Below are 25078 nucleotides of genomic sequence, written 5' to 3'. Positions count from 1 at the left end.
CCTCTCCCTCCTCTCCCTCCCCTTCACGGTGAATCACGCGTCCGTCCCGAATGAGACGTCCTCCGCATCGACCCGCCTGTCTGCGGTTTAGCGTCTCGAGTGTCCAAACGCCATTCAGCGAGAGCGGCGCGTTATGAACGTTTCCCAAACGACGGCGTTCCCCTCCCCGCGGCGTCAACGGGCGAGAGGGGGCGGTGCTTAAGCAGCCAATCTGAATAGTGTGGACAGCAGGGCTGTTCAGGGCTTTGACCCCGGCGAGACTCTGCAGGAAGTCTGAGAGTTTTCCAATAAATATTTAACCCGTCTTCTGAACGCCCCCCCCCCCCCCCTTTCTAATAGATATTTGCTCAGCTGGATGAGTCCCATGTGATGATGATGAATATATTTATGAGATGGAATGTTAGGGCGGTTCCTTAGTTAGGATTCCTCGCATGGTTGCAGCCGAGCAGAAGAGAAACCGCGCGGTTGTCCGAATAAACCGACTTCCTGTTTCACGGCTTGAATCGGTCGACGTCGGAAGAAGAGAAAAGTCCTCCACGGCTTTCCTGTCTCGTAAAACACAGCGGGGGGGGGGGCCGGGGGGGTGAGATTACCTTTCTTTACAGGAGAGGTAATTACAGCAAAGCGCGCTTTTATGGAGACATAAACCGGGTTGAGGGGGAGACGGGAGGCGGAGGAGGGATACATTAAGCCCCGCGTAGGGAGAAAGGAGCACAGCGGCTCCTATTTGTGTCGCGTTCTCCTCCTTTATTTATCTCTCTATCGCTCCCTCGCTCCTTCTGCAGTTTAGGCTCTGTGTGTGTGTGTGTGCATGTGCGTGTGTGTTCTTAATCTGCAGTTGCACTGAGGTTAATCCTCACCTGGCAAAGGACACACTGGGTTAATCTGGAATGGGTGGGAGCTGCGTCATATTACACACGCACACACACGCACGCACGCACACACACACTGTGCAGGTAAATGATGGGGCAGCAGAAAAAGGCTTTAAGCACGGACCGTGTTTAAAAGCTCGCCAGCGTGGCTTAAGAATATAGAAGAATTTCCACGATGGATCGGAATTTATCCGTCTGTCACAGTGTGATCCGCCAGACAGATAAATGCCATTTAGCTTGTCTCCTGCTTTCTTGCCCCCCCCCCCCCCCCCCATCGTCTGAGAGCGGCTGATGAAATCATCTTGCAGGACCGCTGGCTGCCTGTTGGGAAATCAAGCCGAGCGCCAGAGGCGGAGGATGGAGATCGGGCGAGGCCTCCGCCGAAAGCGGGCCGAAAGTCAGAGCGGAGATGTTCATCTCGCCTCTGTGGAAGCCCCCCCCCCCCCCCTTTGATTGAACGACAAATTCATTCGATCTCGTCCATCCGTCCTGAACTCCATCGGGTGCGCTGATTGGTCGGTTCCGGCTCCCGTCCCTCCTGCTGTCCAGGGTGCTGATCCCGGCAGGACGGAGTTCTGCCAAAAAGAACTCGTATTTACTGAAAGTCGCCGCATGTCCTGCTCTTATCGCCGGGGAAACCGCTTTAGATTAAATCAGTACAAATATTTAATTATATAATTTATTTATTTTAAAGTTTTCCATAATAATAATTCTCGTATTCTGCACCTTCTTCATGTTCTGCCGGATTTCCTCCCTTCCTCCTCCTCCGTGTGTGTGTGTGTGTGTGTGTGTGTGTGTGTGCGTGTCCATGCACATCTTGTGTGCTTTCAGTAGCGGAACGATGCACTTTAAATGGATTATTGATCATTCCATATTCATCCCGGACCATTTGCTCGCTTCTTCCTGATGGCATGAAGCACATCTGCACACGCGGCCTGTCAAACAACAAAGTGACGTGTCTGCGTCTTTTCGCACGCGCCGCTGTTGCCGGGGAAACGACATTGTAAGATGTCGTTTCCCGTTCTTTATTTTAGTGGAAGAAAGGATGTCGATGGATTTCCTGATTTAAATGAGATTGTTTCCTCGACGCTTGTGTTTCATTCACGCTTTGCCGCTCCTTCTGCCATTATCCAACAATGTGTGTGTGTGTGTGTGTGCGTGTGTGTGCGCGCGTCCTGCGCTGCTCAACGCCGGACCCTTTAATTAAGGGAGAAGTTTCATTGTCAGCTCCATTAGTCGATGCCCGGCCGGTGTCAACACGCACACGCACACGCGCACGCTCACGCACGCACACACACACACACACACACACACACTGGGAGTGTGCTGGGAGGTTGGGTGGGTGTAACATTTAACATGATGTTCCGTTTCAGGACGAGAGTGTAATTTATTAACCCTAATAATGGGATGCGACCCCATTTCCAGGCCGATGGGAGCGGCGGGTGTGTCTTCAGTGAGGAGGGGGGGGGGTCAGGGTTCTGCTCCTCCTGACCTGCTGACCTCCGCCCCCACTTGACTGATCCGCGTCTCTTTTCTCTCTCCCTGCAGACGAAAGAGAAGACGTTCAGAAGAAGACGTTCACAAAATGGGTGAACTCGCAGCTGACGAAGGTAAAGACACCTGCCATCGCTTTCTCCCCCCCCCCCCCCCCCCCCAAGCCATACGGACCAATCACATTTCATTTCTGTTTATGTGTATGCGTGTTTATTTGTGCTCCGTGTGTGTTTGTGTACCAACACATCGCTTCTATATTCCCATTTTCAAAGTTGATTGTAAGGGTCCAAAGAGGTGTGCAGTTGCCATGGCGATGGAGGCATTTGTCTCCACGTGTGAGTGAAGCTGTTGAAGCTGATTGAAAGCAGAAAAAACGACAGAAGAGGCGCAGCTCTTCCTTCTCTGTCCTTCCCCCTTTCCTCCCTCCGGCTTGATCCGTGAGAATTCCTGGATGTGGGAAGAGAGATGGGGGGGGGTCCATCCATCCATAATGAGTGCCACACACACACAGCCCTCGGGAGAGTAGGTGCAAAATGAAAGGAGGGAGGGAAGGAGACGAGGATTTAACGGATGAAGGAGAGAAGTAATGGAAAACGACTGAGAGGAAAACAAAAGTTGAGCCCGCGGACAGGTGGGGGCGGAGCGGCAATGATCTGATCCAGAATGAGGTCATCATTTAGAAACTTTGGGTGATGATCCGGATCACCGTGTGGACGGGGTCAGGGGGGGCTATAAAAACAACGTGAAAGTCCCCGCTCCTGTCCGTAAACGGCGCATCTCAGCGAACGGCCCGTGTTCGTTTCGCGGCGTCTCGTTGGACCGACATCTTGTGCGTTTGTTTCAGACCGCGAAACCGCCGGTGGAGAATCTGTTCTCGGACCTGTGTGATGGACGCCGCCTGCTGGAGCTGCTGGAGGGGCTAGCTGGACGCGAGCTGGTACTAGCAACCACGCACGCACGCACACACACGCACACACACCTACACACGCACACACACCAGGGGGGGACGCTAACGTTTTCCTCTCAAAGAAAGGTTGGATGAAAATACGAGCTAAAATAGCTTTAGCTGATAGTTAGCTAAAAGAAAATGGCTAACGCGCCTAGCGGTTAGCTACAAGTGAGGGATAAATATTTTAATTATTAGCTAAAAGTAAGTGAAAAGTAATCTCTGTCATTTGCTAAAAAAAATAGTTTAAATATTTAGCTAAAAGTGTTAAAAAAAATAGTTTAAATCATTAGCTAACAGTACATTTTTTTTAGCTAGCTGGATATGACGTAGTTAGCTAAATAAAGGTAATCATTTGTAATTTTCTAAAAGTACGAATTTAGTGCTTAAATAGTTTGTTAAATTAATGACAGTGGATTTAAAAGTAGAGAATTACATTGGAAAGTTTCTCAAAATAACACAGTTGAGCTATTTTAAAGTAACTTAAACAAATTAATTTCCAAATAATTCATAAAGTTGAGTAGCTTGCTAAAAATAGTGCTTTAGGTGCGTATTACAGGACTGTTGTGGTTTTGAGCGCACTACTGACGTGCTGCTAACCTGAAAATGTGTGCGTGTGTGTGTGCGTGCGTGTGCGTAGGTGAGGTTGGAGAGAGGATTAACTCGCGTTCACTCCCTCAACAATGTCAACCGGGCTCTGCAGATCCTGCGGAAGAACAACGTGAGCATGTTTCCCTTTGATCCCGGTGTTACGTATGACTTCCCTGTTGCCAGTGTCACCATGGAGATGGCTGGAATAGACCCCTGTCGTGTCCCCCTCCAGGTCGAGTTGGTGAACATCGGCGCGGCGGACATCGTAGATGGGAATCACAAACTGATCCTTGGGCTCATCTGGAGCATCATCCTCCACTGGCAGGTGTGCCTTCGTGCGTCTTTGAAGATTTCCACGCTCTTTGAAGAGCCTCCACGATTAAGTCGGGCTGTTTCGCTCCGCTCCGCCTGTTTCTGTTTGTGCTGAAATTCTAATCGAATATTTACGGGCTAAAACGGAATAACGGGGCAGCGTCCCTGAATTTTGAATCCCAGGCTCTATATCTGCTCTACTGCGCGACCGTTCCACTGAGGGGGCCGCGGCGGGTTTTTACGGCGAAGATAAACAAGCCAAAAATGAATTTGAGTGCCCTCAAAGTGGCGAGGTGATCAAAGGCCTGCCTTTTCTTACGAGGAAGCTTCACTTAACGCCGGATGAAACGACGCTTTCTCCATTATTCACAAATCGAATCTGCTGCAACGCCGACGGCTCAGACGTCCATCCTCATTCCTTAAAATGGCCGACGCCTCTGAATCCTCCGTCCGGAGTCACGATGTGCAGGAATCTGATGTCAAACGTAACTTTGGTCGGAGATAAATCCTCCAAACCTTCCCTCCCCCCCCCCCCCCCATCTGTATTTTAAATTCAAAATCAATGTTACGACTCGCTCTGTCTTCAGAGGCCGCCTCACATGGAGCCGCTGGTTTTAATAGCAAACACTTTTTTAATTGTATTTCATTCCTCATTAAGTTGAATAGAGGCTAATGTCTCAATCACGCTAGTTTTAGACTTAATGATGCAATTAATAGCAAAAACACGGATCTGTAATGAGGTGCGTGTGAGAATATTCCTGTCAAACTCTGCTGCTACGCCCTGGGGCTATCGCTCGCTTGTGTGTTTGTGCACGTGGAGCAGGCTGAGAACTTCTGTGTGTGTCTGTGTGTGTGTGTGTGTGTGTGTGTGTGTGTGTGTGTCAGTGTAAGTGGGTTTACACAGTAGTCTTTGTCAAAGCGCCCCTCCAATTAAATTGGAAATGCATGCAGTGACCTACTCCCAAATGAGTCCCTTTTTACCCGGCAGGCCACGTCCGATGGTGAACCGCTAACAAACCGGTGTGTGTGTGTGTGTGTGTGTGTGTGCGCGAGAGAGAGAGAGAGAGAGAGAGAGAGAGGCCCATTGGTGGGAATTCACCTCCAGACCAAATGACACCAAACTCTATTAATAGATTATGTGTGTAATCTCACCTCATCTTTCTTACACTATTACCTCCCATGTATCTTTTTTGAGTGTGTGTGTGTGTGTGTGCACGTGTGTGTGTACGTGCCGTGCTAGTTTTCGGGGGCTGTTTTGCAGCTTGCAATTCATTTTTCTGTCGTCCTCTCCTCCTGCTCCTCTGCTCGGCGCTACGCTAACACCTCCTCGCTGCATCAATGGCTCGCTGCGTGTGTGCTAGTGTGTAAAAAAGGGATGAAGAGGAGGGTCATGTGTGGGGGGGGTGAAAGGAGGGAGCGAGAACCTGGTTTTCTGTCTGAAATGACCGAGGGGATGAGGGAGTCTCCCATCCGCCCCCCCTCTGAGCCGTGAACAAGCGCTCCAAAACTGTCACTCCAACTGCCAAAAAGCCGTCCTGTGAGGATGCAACTGCGGCGCCGCGCACGGATGCGTGCGGACACAAACGTGGGAACGCGCTCGTATCCGCGTGACCCGTGAGAATTTACGGATTCCAGCATTCGTCCTTTGATCGGTTTGTGTGTGCGCAGGTAAAGGATGTGATGAAGGACGTGATGGCGGGCCTTCAGCAGACCAACAGCGAGAAGATTCTGCTGAGTTGGGTTCGTCAGAACACGAGGCAGTACCCTCAGGTGCGTTCCCCTCGACGGGTCCGATCGACGGGTAATTATCGGATAATCAGCTGAAGGTGGGAACTCGTATTTGCCTTGCTGGAACAGAAGGTCGTTGACTCCGCGGTACTTTCTGAGCCGCTCCGTGTACTAAAACCCAGTCTGGCAATTTGAGAGAATATATTTCTTTCATGTAACGAGCGCCGGGGTGATGGCGTCTCGACGGCGTTGCCACTCTAGATCCTTAATATCCATTACATCCTGTCCTCAGGTCAACGTGGTGAACTTCTCCAGCAGCTGGAATGATGGCTTGGCCTTCAATGCCCTCATCCACAGCCACAGGTGTGTGTGTGCGTGTGCGTGTGCGTGTGTGTTTGTTTGGCATAGCAGAAAAATGAATAGACAGAATAATGTAGGATGCACAAGGGAGGAGCGGATCAATGCGGATGAGGTGTGTGGGATTTATTGAGCTGCACGCTTGTTCACGCGTTTAAATGAATGGATAAGCTCCTCCCCCACAGAGCCCTGCGTCAACTTATTTCACTTTGAAATATTTCAACAAATGGAACCACGCAGTTCAGCCGGCGTAATCCACGTCTTAAAAAAACAAAAAAAAAACCTAGATCGAGTTCTCTAAATCATATTTTGAGCCAGAATCCTCGCCCAAAATGTGCCCCCGCTGCCAGACGAGACGGACTCAGACGTGTCTACAAATAAAATGGCTGCTCCGACTAGAATAGGATTTAAACCCAGGATATATGAAGCACGATTAAAGGTGCTCCTGTTAAACTTTGTGTCCAGATAATCGGCTTGTAATGCAAAGATTAAAAGACGTCAAATGAATGGAGGAATAAATAAACGGATCAGTGAATGAAAGGCGCACGAAGAGGAGGATGAGCGGCTAATCCCGCGCTAATCTGCGTTCGTGGATGCCCGTGAGAGTCGGCGTCTCGGGCACCGGGCTCGGGACGTAATTCTGAATGAAACCATGGTCGCCATGGCGCCAGCAGCTGTTGCCGGCGCTCTAACACGAATACAAAACGGGAGATCGCACACGGCGAACGCCGCCGCCCTGCAAATCGTCCGCGCCGCCGCTCCTCGCCGGCGGCGTTGCGTTTGCCCGCACAGAGCAAACGCTCAAGTCGAATAACGTAGAGAATCAACGGGACGGGTCGGCCCTTAATGCGCCCTCTGCTGCCTCTGGAGGAAGAATTGCTGCACGTTGCACGGAAACCGCCGACCAACGTGGGTTAATTCAGTGTGTAATAAAAGCGTTATTACCGCGACGTCAGCGACTGCAGCAGAGCCGAATGATCAACCAGGGATACGTGTGCTTATCTGATAAATAATCGTTGCGCCGGTTCTCTCTTTGGCAGACCTGAGCTGTTTGATTGGAGCTCGGTGGAGAAGAAGACGTCGGTGACCGACAGACTGGAACACGCCTTTAATAAGGCGGAACAGCACCTGGGCATCGAGAGACTGCTGGACCCTGAAGGTAACGCGCACGCACACACACACGCACACATTCAGTTCCTCCTTGTGTCATCCATTGGCCGTTACCATGGAGATTATTGTAGTCACCTTGACCGGTGATGCAGCATGAAAAGTAATCACGGTTTCCTCATCACGCTGTGAGTATCGACATCCTGGTTTGTGTCGTTCTCTGTTCTTTATTTACAAACCGGCTGCAGAAAATAGCAGCGCGCAAATAAAATCGGATCCGGCTCCGCGTCGGGCTGTCAAAGTCCGAAAAAAATGTTTATAACGAGGCGACATCATGCGAGAAGATGAGGGAGGGATGAACCCGTGAAGCGCATGTGTTGCTCTGCGCAGCCCGGGGGAGCCAATCACAAAGCTGGGGCGCGTGTCTGCCGTCTGAGATGTTTGGCATGCGGCCCTCATAGGTCTCACAGCTGGAGGAGAAAAACAAATGACCAAGCAGCCTGAGAAACAAGCCTCTGAAACACGGAGCCCGGGATCTGTTCAGATCCTTCAGATGCTCCGAACGACAGTGGGAAAATCCACACGGAGGTTCTACACGCACGCACGCACACACACACGCCGCCGTGAGGAAGGGATTAGACGGCGATGACGGCGTGGAGCGGACGGGAGGGAGGTGCAGACGGCGTCTTCACTGATGGCGCCGTTCGTCCTCTCCTGACAGACGGGAACATCCTCGTTTCTCCGTGACGCATCGAGATGAAACCCTCCAGCGCCGGCTTTATCTATCACACGCACACATCTCTCTCTCCTCCTCCTCCCGAGTCATCCTTCATCCACCTTCCTCGCGCTCATTATTCCCACGGTCGTGAACTAACCCTACGCCGAGCATCGATCTCTCTACGCGCCCAGAACCATCAGTTTCCTCGCCATTCTCTCCTCTCTCTCTCCCCCTCTCTCCCCTCTCTCCCCCTCTCTCCCCCTCTCTCCCCCTCTCTCCTCTCTCTCCTCCTCTCTCTCCCCCTCTCTCCCCCTCTCTCCTCTCTCTCCCCCTCTCTCCCCCTCTCTGTCGGTGCCTCAGCACCTTACGGTGTTCATTTATCTGCTTTGTCTCAGCCCCGCTGCTCTTTGTCTCTATTACTTTGGCCCCCGGGCCGACTGTCTGGCCCCCCCCAGTGCTCGTCGCCGCCCCTTTCAGAAACCATCGGAAAATTTAGCTGACTACATGCGTACGCGTAGCCTTAACAACGATACGCTTTTGCGAGTTATCGGAGTCTAATTCTACTCCTTTTTTTATATCCTATTATTGGTCTAAATGTCCGAAACATCAGGATGAAGGAACCGGCAAATATCGATTTTTTAAAAACCTGGATCTTGTTCTGACTAATCAATTCCAGCTTGATAGGCTTGCCTGAAGATGGGTTGACTAATTTTAAATGCAACATGCTGAAGCTTCACTTCTAATCCCTGAAGTAGCCGCGGGGAGCGTCGAAACTCATTTAAATCTGATCTATTTATTGAATTCCTCCAGAATCCTGTCGTTTCTTCCCAAAAACAAGAATCCATCCACACTATTTTTTTCCCCCTGCTCCTCAGATGTGGCGGTGCCCCACCCCGACAAGAAGAGCGTCATCATGTACGTGACGTCGCTCTTCCAGGTGCTTCCGCAAAGCGTCTCCATCGAAGCCATCAAAGAGGTGGAGACGCTGCCACGGGCGGCGGCGGCGGCGCCGGCGCCGGCCGTCACGCGGCTGACGACGGAGGAACGCTACCAGGTCCAGACCCAGCAGCGCTTTTCCCAGCAGGTAGAGGCGCACGCACACACCTGTTATTCCAGTGTGGTTAATGACATCATTAAGGCTCGTCGTTTTGGTTTTTTTTAGCAACGAATCCCTGATTTTATAGAGGGGAGAGAAAAAACAACCAGATTTCACAAATTGGGGTCCCAAAAATAACCTGCGTCGGTATTTCTGCACGCTAAATTCTCTTTTGCTGCTTTTTTTGTCGCTTGTGAGAGACCGATTCTATAAATACGTGCCTCTCTGTATCCGTGACGGAAGTCTAACACGTCGGCGTCGCGCCTGGAGGCGTGTTCTCACGTCGGACTGCCAGGTCTGATCCAGACGGCGAAGCCGAGCGCCGCTCAAAGAAAATAAATCTGTGAATGAAGCTGTTCCTGCACTTCTGAGTCGGGCATCCGTCATCCGACTCCAGAGAAGACGATCCATCAGTGATGCAGCTCATTAGTCACCACGGCAACGCTTCCCTGATGACATCACGTCGTTTTTAAGTTAACAAAAGCATTTAGAGGAGAAAAGACAGAAATGTCACGTATTTAAATTCTGAAAAGATTCAAAATGAAATCTACGTATTTATTGTTGGGAAGAAACCAAAACTAATGAGCATTAGTCGTCCCCCCCCCCCCCCCCATGAGCCTTTGCTCTGCATGTCTTTGTGCCTCGCTTGATTTTGGCAGTGACTTTGCAACATTTAATTGCTTAGCTGTTCAGTTAGCGCCCATGCTAAGCATCCATGCTCGAGCGTATTGTGCTGCTAAGATGCATCAAAGGGATTTCTATCCTCCTTTTGAAGCAACTCCTCCCGCTATCCCGCCACCCTGCAACTTTATCGAGATCACTAAGTGCACCCGTGAAGGACCCTCGCTCTGTCGCAGCGGTTTGAGTGAATCTTAAGGGGATGAAAGAAACGGAGGGGGCGTGGTCTCAAATGCCCCCCTCTCTTTAATCGGTGAACGCTGAGAGCAGAGATTTGGAAATCTTTGAGAATAAATGTGATAATAAAGGGTCATGCAACGGCATTGATGTGGAGACACTTCGATTTCACACTGCTGTCGGCGATAAGGGGAGATTTGAGGCTCCCTTATTCCTGCTAAGCAGCAGGCTTTTCAAAAAGAAAAGCGCTTTCTGGATTCTGCTTTTAAATGTTTAATTCGATAATGAGGTGCCGGGTTGTGTGTTTTGCTCACAGTGGGGCCGCTAACCGGTTTCCTCGAGGAACCGTCAGCGAGCAGATTATCACGACTGCTTTAATCAGCAAACATGATTAAGAGGAGAAGCCGCTGATTGTATCAGCAGAGACTTCCAGGCAGAAATACGAGCTTCGCTTCCTGCTGAAATTAAATTCAGCAGGAAAAGATGCATTTCCGGCGATCGAGTCAAAACAGATTTGTGACATCGGCGCACAATATTTACTTAAATATTTAAAGGTTCGCCTGAAGTCAGCCCGACGTTTGGATGGAAACGGCGCTCGTGTGAATATCCGTGTCTCTACTCCTCTTTTCTGCTCCTCCTTTTAACCTCCTCTCTTCCTCTTCTTCATTTGCTTCTTCTGCCTGCGTGTCATTCGGCTTTCTGACGTTTTGCATTCTCCCGCCTCTCTCTCTCTCTCTCTCTCTCCTGCCCCACCTTCCAACTCTTCCTCCTGTCCTGTCCTCTCCATCTCTCCATCTCTCTCTCTCTCTCTCTCAGATCACAGTGAATGTGGCTCAGGGGCGAGTGCGGAGCCCCTCCCCTCAGCCTCGCTATAAAAGCTATGCCTACACCCAGGCTGCGTATGTCAAGTCGCCCGAGCAAAAGAGGAGGCGTATTACTGATCAGGTCCGTGCCTTGCTACGCTAACATCCCACGCCGAACGTCCGTCTGTCTGTCAGTGCATGTGTCGGCTGCAGGCCTGTTTCGTCTCCCCTTGATTCCCCCCCCCCCCCCCCCACCACTCGTGTTGTTCACTGTGAAGCTGTGAGGCCTTAACTTATAGTACCTGCAGGCTGCTCGAGTGAAAGTGGTGAACACGTTTAATAAGGAAAATGAAGCCAGAATTAAAAATAAAGTATACAGTATTGTATCCTGTATCGTCGTCTGCACCTCTGAGATTGGAAAAAGGCCACGACGGGAGCGCCAGCGAGGGCGGGGTGGTTATCGGCGCCACGGACGGGGCCCTGCGTCTCGTCTCGGGACCTTTTTATTACCAGAGAGAAGAATGGCGTGAAAGGAGGAGTGCCGAGCCGAGATAAAAAAAAGAGAGACCGTGTTAGTGTCCAGATCGGCAGGGAGCGCGGAGAGATATGGGGGGGGGGGACGAAAGAGACAGAGTGAAGGACAAAAGAGGACAACTTGTTAAGGTTGGACAAAGGCCAGAACTGCAACACTAACAGGCCTCTCTCCGTCTCCCACCTTTCTTTCATGCTGCCCCCCCCCCCACCCCCCTTCCCGTATTGCTCCTCTCCAGTTCCTGAGTCCGAGCCAGGAGGAGCTACAGCGGGGCCTCAGTCCTCTGCCTCCAGGCTCCGCTAGCCTGGAGAGCTACCAGGCCGCTCTGGAGGAGGTACGGTGAACCCGGTTGATGCTCTATTATCCACGTATTCTTGTGTCTGCCCCTTTGAATGTTTCCTTTTTGGGAGATATTTTGAGCACATCCCCAGGCGGAGACTCGAATCGACAATTTCTCCTGCGCAAAAATCTGTTTTTATCAAAGCTCTTTTGTGCCAAGGATAGAAATTGTTGTCCAGAAACTATAAAAGGAACACGTCGATGGACTCGGACGCTGCGGTTCATTTCCAGTCGGTTCCTCCTCCACCAACCTGCTGTTAAAAAAAACTCCCCAGAGCCTCAGATGTGGATTCATCTACGACTCTAAAGTCCCTATTTCCCGTTGCAGCCAATGTTTGATCAAAAACAACAGCGAGCAGCTATTTAAGGAAACTACAGGGACTTTCAAAATAAAACCAAACGTGAACATTGCCAGACGCGTCAGTCCGTTCTGCTAAATTGATCTTATCCGAAGGTGCTGACGTGGCTGCTGTCGGCTGAAGACGGCCTCCAGGGTCAGCCTCCCGTCTCCGGCAATGTGGAGGAGGTGAAGGAGCAGTTCCACACGCACGAGGTACGACCCCGAGGAGGAACGTCGGCTGGAGTTCAAAGCCGTGATCAGTCGCCGTGTTTTTACATCTTCCTGAGCGGCGCATCCCTTTTATAATACGAGAGGGAAGCGTGATGCTTAAACGAGATGTTCGGTAAGATAACAGACGGCGCACTCAGACTCCGACTCTCGTAACGACGCGAGGAAGGAAATGGATGGGCTGGAAAAGATCGCTAATGAGTGTAAAGTGGCCCGGCTCCAAAAAGCTACTTCTGCTTTTAGCTCTTTTAATAAACTGCGATGAAGAGTGACATTTTTTTACTCATTCCGGGTCCGTGAAAGAGTAGGCGAGGGGGTCTTTGGGACTGAATCTGAATTAATGTGTGGATGTGCCCGATCGCCGCGGCGCCTCGCAGCTGCTAGCTCAAAGTGCTGAATTAACTGGACCGCTGGCTCACTTCGGACTTTTATGCTCTTTTAAATTAAATTAACCCTGGCCACGTTTGCTGGGCTGGACCCTGGAACGATGAAATTAAAGTGAAGTTAAGCTGTTGGGTGGGAGTTGTGATGCCAGCCGCTCTGTGTTTGAGTAGGAGGGTGAATCGTTCGATCCCGTCTCCCTCCAGGGGTACATGGTGGAGTTGACCACCCACCAGGGCAGCGTGGGGCGGGTCCTTCGCGCTGGCGCCGCCCTGCTGGGGGAGGCCAACCTGAGCGAGGAGGAGGACTCGGAAGTCCGGGAGCAGATGAACCTCCTGAATGGCCGATGGGAGCACCTGAGAGTGGCGAGCATGGAGAAACAGAGCAGGTACGCTCCGGCGGCGTCGGGTTGGACTCGGGCTCGTTCGCGTCGCATTTTAGCACGTTTCTGCAGAAGAGGCTGAGGAAGTGCGTCAAGAGAGAAGCGATATCCAAGACTGAACTTTAACGAATAACAAAATGCGTTATCTATGCTAATTCAGGAGAATAAAGTTTCACCAACACAGAGAGCGGCTGCCTTTTTAATTATGGGGAATGAAGTGATAACTGGCACCGAGGCAAATTTAATTAACTGTCCGGGAACCTCCTTGCCGATTTGAGCCCGAAGCCATGCAGACATGGCCTCAGCCGCCAAATACCTCACCAGATAGAGGAGGCCCGTTGGATCAAAGAGCAGGAGAGGTGGCTTCTTCCATTTCAATCAGCAGCAGGCGCTGCTTGGGGGGCGCTGGCATTTTTTAACCTGACCTGCCCTTCTGAACCGCTCTTGAGCAAGCACCAGCCCGAGGTACCGACGCGCGATTGGCGGCTCACCGAATTGTCTCCGGTCTCCCAGACTGCACGAGGTCCTGATGGAGCTGCAGCACCAGCAGCTGCAGCAGCTCACCGACTGGTTGGACGCGACGGAGGAGCGGATCAGCGGGATGGGGGCTCGGCCACTGGGGCCTGATCTGGAGGACGTCAAGCACCAAGTGGAAGAGCACAAGGTGGGGAGCGGTTCAGGAGTCCAACGTCCATCGTGAAGCGTCTCTGAAATACCGACGTGGCTGCTGAAACCACCTCGACTTCACCTGTCTGTCTTTGTGTGTGTCCTGTGGCGCAGCTCCTGCAGGAGGACCTGGAGATGGAGCAGGTGAGGGTGAACTCTTTGACCCACATGGTGGTGGTGGTGGACGAGAACACCGGCGACAGCGCCACCGCCGCCTTGGAGAGCAAACTGCAGGTGAGGAGACGCTCGGGTCTGATTTCATAGGAAGACGAAACTCTGCAGGGGGGGCGGGGGGGGGCAGGCTTTTGCAGCTCAGCGAGAGAAATGGAAATGATTTGTTGTATAGATTTAACTTTAATTTGCTTTATTGTGCTCTGATGAAGGTCTGCCGGCAAAGCGTTGCAACAAACATGATTTTGCAAGGTTGACAGTTGCTAAATGTTTACGAACAACCGTCCCAATACTTCTGGCCATGTGCTCTACCTGGATAGTAATACGAAAGGACCGATCGCAGCATCCGGGATCATCAGAGACGTTCAGGTCTCTGGATTTCACGGCCTTCCGCAATCACGACCGGAGAGGCGCACAAATCAAACCGTGTTTTTCAGCAGCTGGGAAAATTAAACGGGCAACTCGAAAAAGGAATCCATCAGCCTTTGAGGAAATGCGATAAAGATGTTTCTGCTCCTCTGGTGAAATAATAGAATAAGGACTCATTAATAGATGATTTGTGCGTGTGTGTGTGTGTGCGTGTGTGTGTGCGTGTGTGTGTGCGCAGGTGCTGGGTGACCGCTGGGCAGCCATTTGTAGATGGACAGAAGAACGCTGGATCCTGCTTCAAGAGATTTTACTGAAATGGCAGCACTTCACTAATGAACAGGTGTGTGTGTGTGTGGGGGGGGGGGGCATGTTGGCTCCCACAACCTGAACGCTCACAGAAGCTGAAACGGGCAGCCGAGGCGCCGTCCCCCACTGAAATGAGCCTCGTTACTTTCGTGGGTATTGGATCGTAAACCCAAAGTATTGGACTCATTAAAACCTCCGGCTGATAACGGAGCGAGAGGAAAAAGGCCGAACGAGGAATAAGGATGATTTCAGCCTGGGTGAACGCATCGGGATTGACTTAGACCACCTTAATCTTTAAAATGATCACATTCTTAAGCACGTATGTGATCGCAGCAGCAAAAAATAAGAACCGATCCAGCCCCATAAAAACAGAATTCTTCACTGGGTTGCGTCTCTACTGTTTAATTTATTCTTTTTGGGCCAAAAACTGGTGCCGCGACTGTTATTTTTCATCATTTAGAGGCACAAATGGTAGAAATGTATTATGTGCCGTATTTATTCTGTCTAAGATGTGCCCCAGGTGTGTGATTATAGGCGTCGTCTATGCGATGGGATGTGATTGCTCCGTTCCAGCCTCTCCTAATCAGAGATCATTGGCTGCAGCGGCTTCTATTAGAGCCAAATTAAATGTTATTAATTATTCAGAACATCAGGAAATGCATTGAATTCAATTTCCCCCCGTTCTCTGCCTGAATGCCGATCAAGTGTTGCCCCCGGGCGGCTCCTGGAAGTGAACTGTCCGCTCGCCAATTAAGGGAATGTTCCCGTTGTGATTCGGGCAGAGGGAACGGTGTTGTCACGACAACGGGCCCGGGGAGCTAACTGGGAGCAGCAAGAGACAGATGCATCTGTATGAGGGGAGTCTCTCAGCTCCTGTCTGCTCATTTCTCCTCCTGCTCCTCGACCTCCTCTTCTAATCTATTTGTATTTCTACGATCGTCTCCTCTTCTCCACGCAGTGCTTGTTCGACTCCTGGCTGACTCAGAAAGAGGAGCTCGTTCGCTCCGTCAAGACCTCCAACCCGAAGGACCAGGCGGAGACGGCGGCCTGCCTCCGCCGTCTTGCCGTGAGTGACGAGTCCCCCCCCCACCCTCCCCCGCGAAAGGATTGAATCCGCCGCCAATCATTGTTTGCGTTTAACCGTGCGCCTCCTGCAGACGGCGAAGGCCGACCTCGAGGCGAAACGTCCCGCCATGGACAAGCTGTGCTCCATGAGCCAGGACCTCCTGTCCAGCGTCAAGAACAAAGAGGTGTCCAACAAACTGGAGGCCAGGCTGGACGACTTCGCCCGGCGCTGGGACAAACTGATCCAGAGTCTGGAGATGAGCATCTCCCAGGTGCGTCGCTGGCGTGCGGCGAAAAGGACACGCCCCCATCGGGAAAATGTCTCTATCCGTTTATCGACGTTCCCTCTCGGGATAAGGATCTCCTTCGTGCCAGCCAGCTGATTGCTCTTCATTTCATTCCCGCGGTGTCCCGGGGTCTTAATCAGTGTGTGATTAGGTGTCAGATTGGAAACCAGCAGGACGCTGAACCAGATTAAACAAGGAAGCATTGATTAAAGAATGACACGGCCTCAGCCAATGAGGACGCTGCACTGTGATGATGATAATAAAAGGACGGCGGCGCTCGTAAACATCAAAGGCGTGATGAACACACCTCAGACGACAATCTACGGAACGCAAATAAAAGCACCCCCCCCCCCCCATCTGAGATAATCAGCGAAATAATCAGCGCCACAGTCCCCGCCGCTTTAGCCGCACACGGTTACCATGGCAGCAAGGCTATCCCAGTAGAGTTCGCCCTTAACGTTGCTTTCCCGCCGTGTGTTCACGTGCAGCTCCCTTCGGCCGCCAGCCCCACCCCTCCGTCCGAACTGAGCCACTCCATCGCGACCGCGGTTGCCAAGGTGACGACGCGGGAGAAGGCGTCGGCCGTACGTCAGACCCGAGAGTCGCCGCCGCCGCAGAAGAAGAGGCAGGTGGCGGTGGATTCCGAACTCAGGAAAAGGTTGGGTGTGGCTCGGCGGTCTGCTTTCAATTCTGATGGTTCCCGTTTCTAACTGGTGTGAAATGTTCAGTTGCATGCACCCATTCCTGCTGAGCTACCTGAGCAGGTAGGTGGTGAAATAGGATCTGTAGCGGCTTAACAGAATGCATTCGAGCTGAGCGTAACACAGGGGATTGGAGAAAACCTTCTTTTCAAGGGCTGGACTTAAATTATATTTTTAATTCTGCTGCAAAGTGTTGCGCAAATCAATTACGTTTGTCACGGCGTCATCCGAGAAGCTAAAACCCGCGTGCGGTCACCGCCGGGCGTGTCTGGCGTTTGGCTCGCAGGTCTCGACCGTTAAACCCATAAAACCTTTATAGTTCCTGAACTGCAATGACGGCGAGCTGAGAAATGTCCGGATGGGCCCCGCAGGTTCGACGTGGACTTCACGGAGGTGCACAGCTACATGACCCGCGGCGAGGCCATCCTGCAGAGCCCGGAGTTCTCCGTGTCGCGCAAAGACGGCGGCATTCAGGAGCTGCAGGACAAAGTGCAGGTGAAAAATGGAACGGATGCACACAGGAAGCAAGGAAAAACGCACGGGTGTTATTCCTGCTGTAGCAAATGAGCCTGAGAGGAAGACGCTCGTCGGTGGTTTTATCCGCCTGCTGTTGAGTGAATTAGTGCTAACATTAATCAGAAAGCAGCTGCAGCCTCTAAACGGGTTCATCAGTAGTTATCTTCCATTTTTTAAAGGATGCATTTCATAAAGTAAATGAAGTGTCACCCGAGAGCCTTCTCCAGCTCCAACTGATTCGTTGAGGCTTAATCAAGAGCCATTCTGGCTGCTGATTGGTCGACTAACACCCTGCCTGCAGTCGGCATGGAGAGTCTCTTAAAGCCGGAGGTTAAGGTATCGCCAAAGGGGTCGCCTCGTCTGCGACGGATGCTTTTTTTTTTTTATCTGCAGAAGGGCTTCTGAAAATCACAACATCTTAACGGGAGAGCCGGCGGATTTTAAAGCCGCTTCTCCGTTTGCCTGCGGCGCTTTGAAACGAGGCCGATAAGAGCGGTGGGGAAATGGAGGGTGACAAAAACGAAATGTCGAGCTGGAGGTTGATGGCGCTGATCTGAACGGGCGACCTCTGCCAGCTTTATATGCATCAAATTAAGTATAACGACGGTTAAATACATTTACGAACCGCGGATTCAGCACGTCCTTTTTCTTCAAATAAAAGGCAAATAATAATCCCTGCAGATTATTGAAGCGTGCTAACGATGCATGTTATCAGACGATTCAGCGATGAATCTGAAAATGAGTTGTTGTTGGAAATAAAAAATGTGGCTTTTACTTTCTTACTGTGAAATTGCCTTAATTATCCTCTAATTTATACGACCTGGGAGGGAAACGTGGGCTGTCATTCCGGTGGCGAGGACTCCTTGGGATGGGATGGCGTGACGCCGAGATGGCTGCAAACCCCGACTTGAAGGGAAAGGTCATTTTGGGAAATAAACTCAAATCTACTTTCCGGCTACAATTGGATGAAAAAGTAGGCGGATGCCCAGCAGCGCCTCGAAAGCGCACAACGTTATTCTTTGTTTCTGAATCCTCACAGAGCAGAAGAAAGGCCGGGAGCTGGGAAACGGCGAGACTTCCTGTTTCTCCTTCTTCTAGCACTCGTATGGGGTGGCTCATAAAAATCCAATACTTTAAAATCTCTTTTTACTCTTAGTTTTTAAGTAAAGAAAAGGAGAAATTAAATATTAAGTGCTTCTAAAACCTAGAAGTGAGAGAGAAATCTGCAGGAGAAATGCTTTCTTTTTTTTACTTCATCTACAGCAATAGAAAATAAACCTCTTCACAACATTTCGTTCTTTAATATCGACCAGTTCTTGAGTGAAACACGAAACAGAAGGGCAGAATTTAAACGAAGGCCCTCTGACTTCGATGCTTATCAAACCCAACGATTCCTGAATGTCATATAAACCCCGCCCCCCCCAGAATTAGGCTTTAAAGTGTTTCATGACCCAGCTATTATCCTGGACCTTTTTGTTGGTCGCCCACAAGGTTGTCCTAAAATGTCGCGGCAGAAGAAGATCAGAGGTGGTCTTCCTCCTCTGAGGAAGGAATGGACATTGATTTTGTTTTTATTGTTTGTTGTTAATAACTTATCATCCCTCGTTCCCCCCCACCCCACCCCTCCCTCTCATCCTCGTTGCCGTAGGCGATAGAGAGAGAGCGGCCGGAGAAGTACCGAAAGCTTCAGGAGGCGACTCGCACGGCGCAGACCCTGGTCGAGCAGGGTAACATCCACACAAGCATGCAAAGACGTGCACGCACACCCCGTCTGTCCCCATGGCAACTCCTCCACCTGTCCCACCCGCTCTCCTTGTCTCCATAGAAACGCCGACGGAGAGAGTAACAGTCCGTCCTCTCTTCTGTCCTTGTGCTATTGTTGCTTCCTATTCTCTTCCTGAAACCTCCTTTCAGACGGAACATGCCAGAACACGACTCGGCTCGCCGCCGTCCAGAGTCAATGAATGCGCAATGCGGATTGATCCGTCTTATCAGTAAAAGCGCGACAAGCAGTGAGGTTTTTTTTAAATATATATATATTCCAGATTCAAAGGAACAAAGCGGCGTTTTTAAATTAAAAACACTTTCAGAGATAAGAACGCATTTATCTAACGGATTCCAAGAGTCGCCCTGCTGACCTCCACCTTCCTTTAGTCGCGTCCAAGTCCTCCTCTCGACATGCAAATGCAGCGTGACTGATGATGAAGAAGAAGAAGATGCCCCTCCCCCAAGTCCAATTACCATCCAGCCAATGAGCTTCCCTTTGCTCTTTCAGAACGAGGAGCTTGAATCCATCTCTGTGCAACTTTAGCATCCCCCCCCCCCCCCCCATCCTGGAACCTCTTGGAGGTTTTTATTTTGGAGCTTTACACTTTAGGCGCAGGGTGACGGGTGCGATGACATTCAGCACACTTTGTGTGTGTGTGTGTGTGTGTGTGGACCGGCTGTACCTATCGGTGTTGGTGTGTCAGCCCTCCTCTCTTTCTCTGCACCCCCCCGCCCCCACCCCAGAGGGGAGTCGTGCCGATGACATTGCCCAGGCAGCGGAGCAGCTGAACCAGCGCTGGGCTGGGTTCTGTGCCCTGTTGGCAGACAGGCTGGCGTGGCTGGCTTATCAGGCAAAGGTAGACACACCCAGAATGCCGTTTAAAGGCACTGGCTCAGAACCGGGTCGGAACCGGTGTGTGTGTGTGTGTGTGTGTGTGTGTGTGTGTGTGTCCGTCCTCCAGGTGCTGGCCTTCTACAGCTTGTATGAGCAGTGTGAACAGGCCGTGGACGGCAGTGACAACTGGCTCAAAGTCCAGGCGCCGCCGGCGTCTGAACCAGAACCCCTCAAAGTACAGCTGGATCGATGCCGGGTGAGTGAAAGCAAGATTTATTGTTCATTTCAGGACGCTGAAACGCACAAAACGCCTGAATACACCTGGAATTTCAATCCGTCTTTGAAGTTCATCCAGTTTTTCATTTGTGTTTGACCTCTGTGCATTTGGTTTGCTTGAATTTCTCTTTTTTTCACGCATCTGTTTGTCGCAGCTCTTTGCTGTAAGTATTTCTACGTGATTAATTCCCCCATTTTGAACATAGACCAGATGAAACTCCCTCCAAAGCTTCTGGTTTGCGAGAACGCTAGAGGCGGTAAAACCACTTTAAATGTCAAAACCTTCAGAAGCTAAAGCTAGCAGTTACAAAATGTCTTTACTTACTACAAGTAAATTAAAATTTCTTCCATTTCCAACTAACACAACCAGCAAAATAACCTTATTGATGCTAACAGCGGAAACCTTGGACTAAAATGTTTTCATCCAAAGTAAAAAAACCAAAACAAAACAATTATCTATCTACTCTCCTTTTGGATCTGCTCCAGAAGTTAATGGATCTTTATTTCTGGCCTGTGGTAAACCGTTTCATGGAAATCAGGCGAGTAGTATTTTTGTAATCCTGCTGACAACCAGGCAAACAGGAGATGAAGGAATGTGAAGAGGAGGGTGTGAAGAGGAGGGTATGAAGTGGCGAGGAAGCATGGGGGGGGGGGGGGGCTGTTTTTACAGGTAGATATAAAAAAGAACAGAAGATGAAGTTAAAGACAAAGCTTGGAGGAAAGAAGACTTGAAGCGATGCTGAAATTAAAGCACACGGAAAAACGCATCGGCTCGGATGGAGGAAGCGGCGTCACCCCCCCCGCACATAAATATTCCGCGTTTCTCTTAAACAGCAGACTTTTAGACGACCTTCCCCGTGGCAAATTATCCGTCCGCCTGTTCGCTTATCAAAATATATTCTGCTGAGGTTAGAAATGCTGTTTTCTCACTTCTTTCATGAATAAAGAGTGTTGTAGGGGGGGGGGGGGGGATCTCGGGGCCAGACGAGGGAGTGTTACCCCGACCCAACCGCCCCCCCATCCTCCACCTCACCTGAACCTGAGTAGTTAGAGTAGATACCTTACTCTTACCTTGAGCTAGCTTAGCCTAGAATCAATAATTAGTCAATAAAAACAGATTAGTTTTACCGTGCTCGCGTCCCTCCTTCCTGATGGATCCCCCCCCCCCCCCCCCCTTTCTCCCGGCAGGAGGAGGTGACCCGCCTGGCAGCCCTGCAGCCCCAGGTGGACCGCCTGGAGAAGCGGCTGGCGGCGCTGAAGGAGGAGAAGGAAGGCGAGGAGGACCCTTCGGCCTTCCTGGACGCCGACATCGACGCTTTCAAGGAGCATCACCGGCAGGTCCTGGAGGACCTGCGGGCGAGAGAGAGGCAGCTGCAGCTGAGTGAGAGACGGCGCAAACCCAAATGCAGGGCGGTGTCGATTTGTGCTTTAGAGCAGAACAACTGAGGTTATTTGATTTGATTTCAAACCGCAACCAGCAATTCCTGCGTATTATACCTTCAGCGTTTCAGTTATCAGGCCGCGACTCCGGCGTCGGCGATGCAATCGGATTTATTCCGGGTTTGCGCGACCTTATCCCGGTCGTAACCGTGCGATGGAATTAAATTTGCATGAAACATAAGTGAGCTGGGATAAGCGATTTAGGAATCCATGCAATATTCATGAGGAGCATCTCGCCTATGAACTCTGGGCTCAGAAAACAAGCAGCGGCCATTCGTCTCCAGAAATGTTCCCAGCCACCCTTACAAAATAAAAGCACCGGCACAGGTGCGTAAGTTTTTACAGAGATTCACACATTTTCTAAGTCTTCTTCTACAAGTTTAGCAGCAACAGGTATCCGGGACGGCGCCGACAGAAGACAACCATGCTCCTATTTTAGGTCTAACGTTTGCTTTTATGGCCGTTTCCTCTCCACGGACGCTTCTACAGCAAACGTTTAACGCAACGGAGCATCGGGTAAAAGGCGTAAACGTCAAATAGGACTTTCAGACGTCTGGCTGGACGAGGTCATCAATATGAGAGATCTCACATGTGAAATGAATTGATTGATCTCCTGTCTCTTCCCTGTGCGTCTCTAGTTTTGGAGAGCTTGCCCCCGGCCCGTTATAAAGAAACCATATCCACGCTGTTGGCATGGTTACAGCAGTGCGAGGCCAAGCTGGCCGTCCCGTCCACAGCCGTGACGGAGTATCCTGTTATGGAGCAGAGACTGACGGACATCCAGGTACATGCAGACCCCCCCCCCCCCCCCCCCCCCCCCCGATGAGTGGAATATTCCGTTTGGATTCGGGGGGTCAGAGGTGATCAGATTTACGGCGATGGAGCTGTCGGGGATGTCTGGTGACGATGGCGTGAGGTGGTCATATTATAATCCCGTCATCCTCCAGGAGCCGACGGATGATTCAGCTGCCGGGCGGATTAGGCGCGCATCACTGTAATCGCGTCTCAGATCTGTTTACAAATTCCCATAAAACGCCAAAATGGCGGCGGCTCAACGATCATGCGAGGCTGCATAACACCGTAATCAGGATTTTACTACAAGTCGTAACGTTTACGCAGCCGGTGGCGATGCCCAAACCGCCAGAGCAGCACTCTTTTAAATGACGCTGCTCTCGGAGGCAGAACACAGACGACAGGCCCCATTAGCCCCGCAGTCTGATTCGTACCCACAGACCAGCGGGGTAAATTGCCTCCATCGGATACCCCAGGGCGTCCCCGCCGGAAACTCCAGAGCCCTGCAGGAGGGAACCGCTTAAGGCCGACGGAGCGTCCTTTTAAACACAGCGCTTCTTTTTCAACGCGAAAGATTTCCTCTGTAGATATTTTGCTCATATTTTGTTTGTTTGTTGGCGCTGCTGCTAAAATGGTAACCGGGTCATGTTCTCATGGCGATTGGAATGATGCCCGGGCCGTCCCGGCGCCGTCGACACGGCCACACCCCCTCGCTTGGTTTCACGAAGGCTCCGGGAACCTTTCCGCTAAATTAAGCCAGAGCGACTTCATTTTTTTTTTTTTTATCAACTTGGAACTTGAATCCTGAAGTAGCGCCGCAAGGAAGCTGATTGGTCGAGGTGATTGGTCGAGCTCGAGGAGAGACGATTATCAATTATCATCCACGGCTAAATGACTTAAGAGCTGATCGCAGCGTTCAATAACTACCTGTAATTCGGCTGTTATTACGTCTGGTGATTAATCTGCGACCGTGCAGGGGGGCGACGCGGCGGGCGATATTGATAATTGATTGAAGACTGTAATTAACTTCCTTTAGCACACATTGTCGTTTACGGGGGCTGCATCTGGAACCAGTGGCACGATCAATGAGTCTCTGACTCAAATCAATCATCAATCATTACTTTGGCTTTCTAAATTGCTGACTTGTAATTTCCTCTTGATTGACTCGTTAGAGATCCTCACCTCGAAGGGGGGGGGGGGGGGGCTCACTCACCCAATTGCAATTCGTCTCGATAAACGCGTGACAGGAAATGCCACCGACTGCAGACGCTACAAGGGTCACGCCGGTCGTGACTCGAACACGCATCGTGCGCTCCCTTGATGCGACCTCTCCGTCTCCCAGGCCACCCAGGGGGCTCTGGCCCAACACCAGGGGGAGGTGGACTACGTGACCTCGGCGGTGGAGCAGGTCTTCCAGAAGGCTCCGCCAGACATCAGTCAGAAGTAAGGCGTGGGAATAGCAACACGGATTTGAACGCGGATTCGCTGCTAACCCCCGCTTGTGTGAACCCCCCCCCCCCCCAGGTACCGCCAGGAGATCGATTCCATCACGGCCCGGTGGAGACGACTCGGCGCCACTCTGGCCGACAGCGTCCAGAGGATCCAGGAGCTCATGGCCAAACTGCTGCAGTTTGAGGCGAGCGGGGAGATGGACCGTTTGCCTCTGGAGAATCCCAGCGATGCCAGGAATGAACGTTTTTCCTGTTGTTGCTCCAGAACGACGTGAAGACCTTGAAGAAGTGGATGGCGGACGTGGACGTGTTCCTGAACGAGGAGTGGCCGGCGCTGGGAGACTCTGAAGCTCTGGAGAAGCAGCTGGAGCAATGCACGGTGCGCAGAGCGCTCATCCAGACGGATCGCTTTGAATCTCCTCCTCCTGCTTGTGTAACCGCCGTCCTGCACTCTGATTGGCCAGGCTCTGGTGAACGACATCCACACCATCCAACCCAGCGTCAACGGCATCAACGAAGTGGGCCTTTACCTCAAGAAGGAGGCGGAGCCGCCGTTTGCCGTTTACATCCAGAAATTACTGGATGAGCTCAACGGCCAATGGGAGAACGTCTGCAAGCAGGTGTGTGACATCACCCCGGGGGGGGGGGGGTGTTCGTATGTCGCGTTGAGCGTCCGCTGTCTTCGTAGGCCTATGCGAAGAAGTCTGCTCTGAAAGGCGGCCTGGATAAGACCATGGCTCTGAGGAAGGAGATGCAGGAGATGCAGGAGTGGATCAACCAGGCCGAGGAGGACTACCTGGAGAGGGACTTCACCTACAGGACGCCCGAGGAGCTGCGCAAGGCGGTGGAGGAGCTCAAGGTGCGTTTGCCCCCCCCCCCCCTAGCGTTCTGATGGCGGTTGGAATCTTTTGTATCCAGCCTGGGAATCGTCGCCTTGGATAATGTCGAGTTGCGTTTGGATTTCTCTGACGTCTATTTAACCATCGTCTCAGTCCCGACCGCCTCCGCCGTTCTCGCTCTCTCTCCTCTCCGTCGCATTCCGAGTCGATAACGCCCCGCCCCCCCCAGCCTGCCTCTCTGTCATTGTTGAAGGTAAAATACTCTTTCTTGCCCTTCTTTCATTCTCCCGTTCACCAGTGCTTCTTTTCTCCAGCTTCCATCAAGCTTAATGGCGTTTGTTTGCGGTTGAAACTTACGCCGTCGTGCCGAGGAGCGTTGGCAGCGGCGCTCTCCCTCCATTCACCCCCTCCTCCCCCAAAAAAAAGTTTGAGCGTGGAATCCAAAATGACAAATTGATTTTACTTTGCTCGCTCTTTATAATCTCTCCACTTGGAGGAAACTCCATTCGTGACTCC

The 25078-nt window shown here is 51.3% G+C and overlaps 1 protein-coding gene across 3 annotated transcripts in view; it reads left to right on the top strand.

Annotated features, from left to right (window-relative positions):
- Positions 1-2407: 2407 nt before the first annotated feature.
- Positions 2408-25078, top strand: part of dmd (dystrophin) — a 61902-nt gene continuing 39231 nt past the window's right edge. For 2 of the 3 annotated variants that reach the window (XM_068756539.1, XM_068756541.1), the window contains exons 1-27: positions 4000-4033; positions 4136-4228; positions 5884-5985; positions 6236-6306; positions 7341-7459; positions 9001-9209; positions 10893-11021; positions 11650-11745; positions 12205-12303; positions 12906-13087; positions 13595-13745; positions 13862-13981; positions 14526-14627; positions 15552-15659; positions 15751-15930; positions 16434-16603; positions 17018-17141; positions 18811-18889; positions 19674-19786; positions 19892-20020; positions 21229-21421; positions 22119-22264; positions 23615-23715; positions 23797-23908; positions 23989-24102; positions 24188-24343; positions 24412-24582. In XM_068756539.1, coding sequence (XP_068612640.1) covers positions 5896-5985; positions 6236-6306; positions 7341-7459; positions 9001-9209; positions 10893-11021; positions 11650-11745; positions 12205-12303; positions 12906-13087; positions 13595-13745; positions 13862-13981; positions 14526-14627; positions 15552-15659; positions 15751-15930; positions 16434-16603; positions 17018-17141; positions 18811-18889; positions 19674-19786; positions 19892-20020; positions 21229-21421; positions 22119-22264; positions 23615-23715; positions 23797-23908; positions 23989-24102; positions 24188-24343; positions 24412-24582 — 3264 coding nt within the window. In that variant the 5' untranslated portion in view covers positions 4000-4033; positions 4136-4228; positions 5884-5895. Of the gene's footprint in view, positions 2483-3210; positions 3304-3952; positions 4034-4135; positions 4229-5883; positions 5986-6235; positions 6307-7340; positions 7460-9000; positions 9210-10892; positions 11022-11649; positions 11746-12204; positions 12304-12905; positions 13088-13594; positions 13746-13861; positions 13982-14525; positions 14628-15551; positions 15660-15750; positions 15931-16433; positions 16604-16673; positions 16710-17017; positions 17142-18810; positions 18890-19673; positions 19787-19891; positions 20021-21228; positions 21422-22118; positions 22265-23614; positions 23716-23796; positions 23909-23988; positions 24103-24187; positions 24344-24411; positions 24583-25078 lie in introns of those variants that run through there. The other variant, XM_068756540.1, reaches the window with a different exon arrangement.

The sequence above is a fragment of the Brachionichthys hirsutus genome, chromosome 24 (assembly GCF_040956055.1).
Source record: "Brachionichthys hirsutus isolate HB-005 chromosome 24, CSIRO-AGI_Bhir_v1, whole genome shotgun sequence".
NCBI classification, from domain to species: Eukaryota; Metazoa; Chordata; class Actinopteri; order Lophiiformes; family Brachionichthyidae; genus Brachionichthys; species Brachionichthys hirsutus.
The sequence above is the reverse complement of the archived record's forward strand: the minus strand, read 5'-3'. Positions and strand labels throughout refer to the sequence as shown.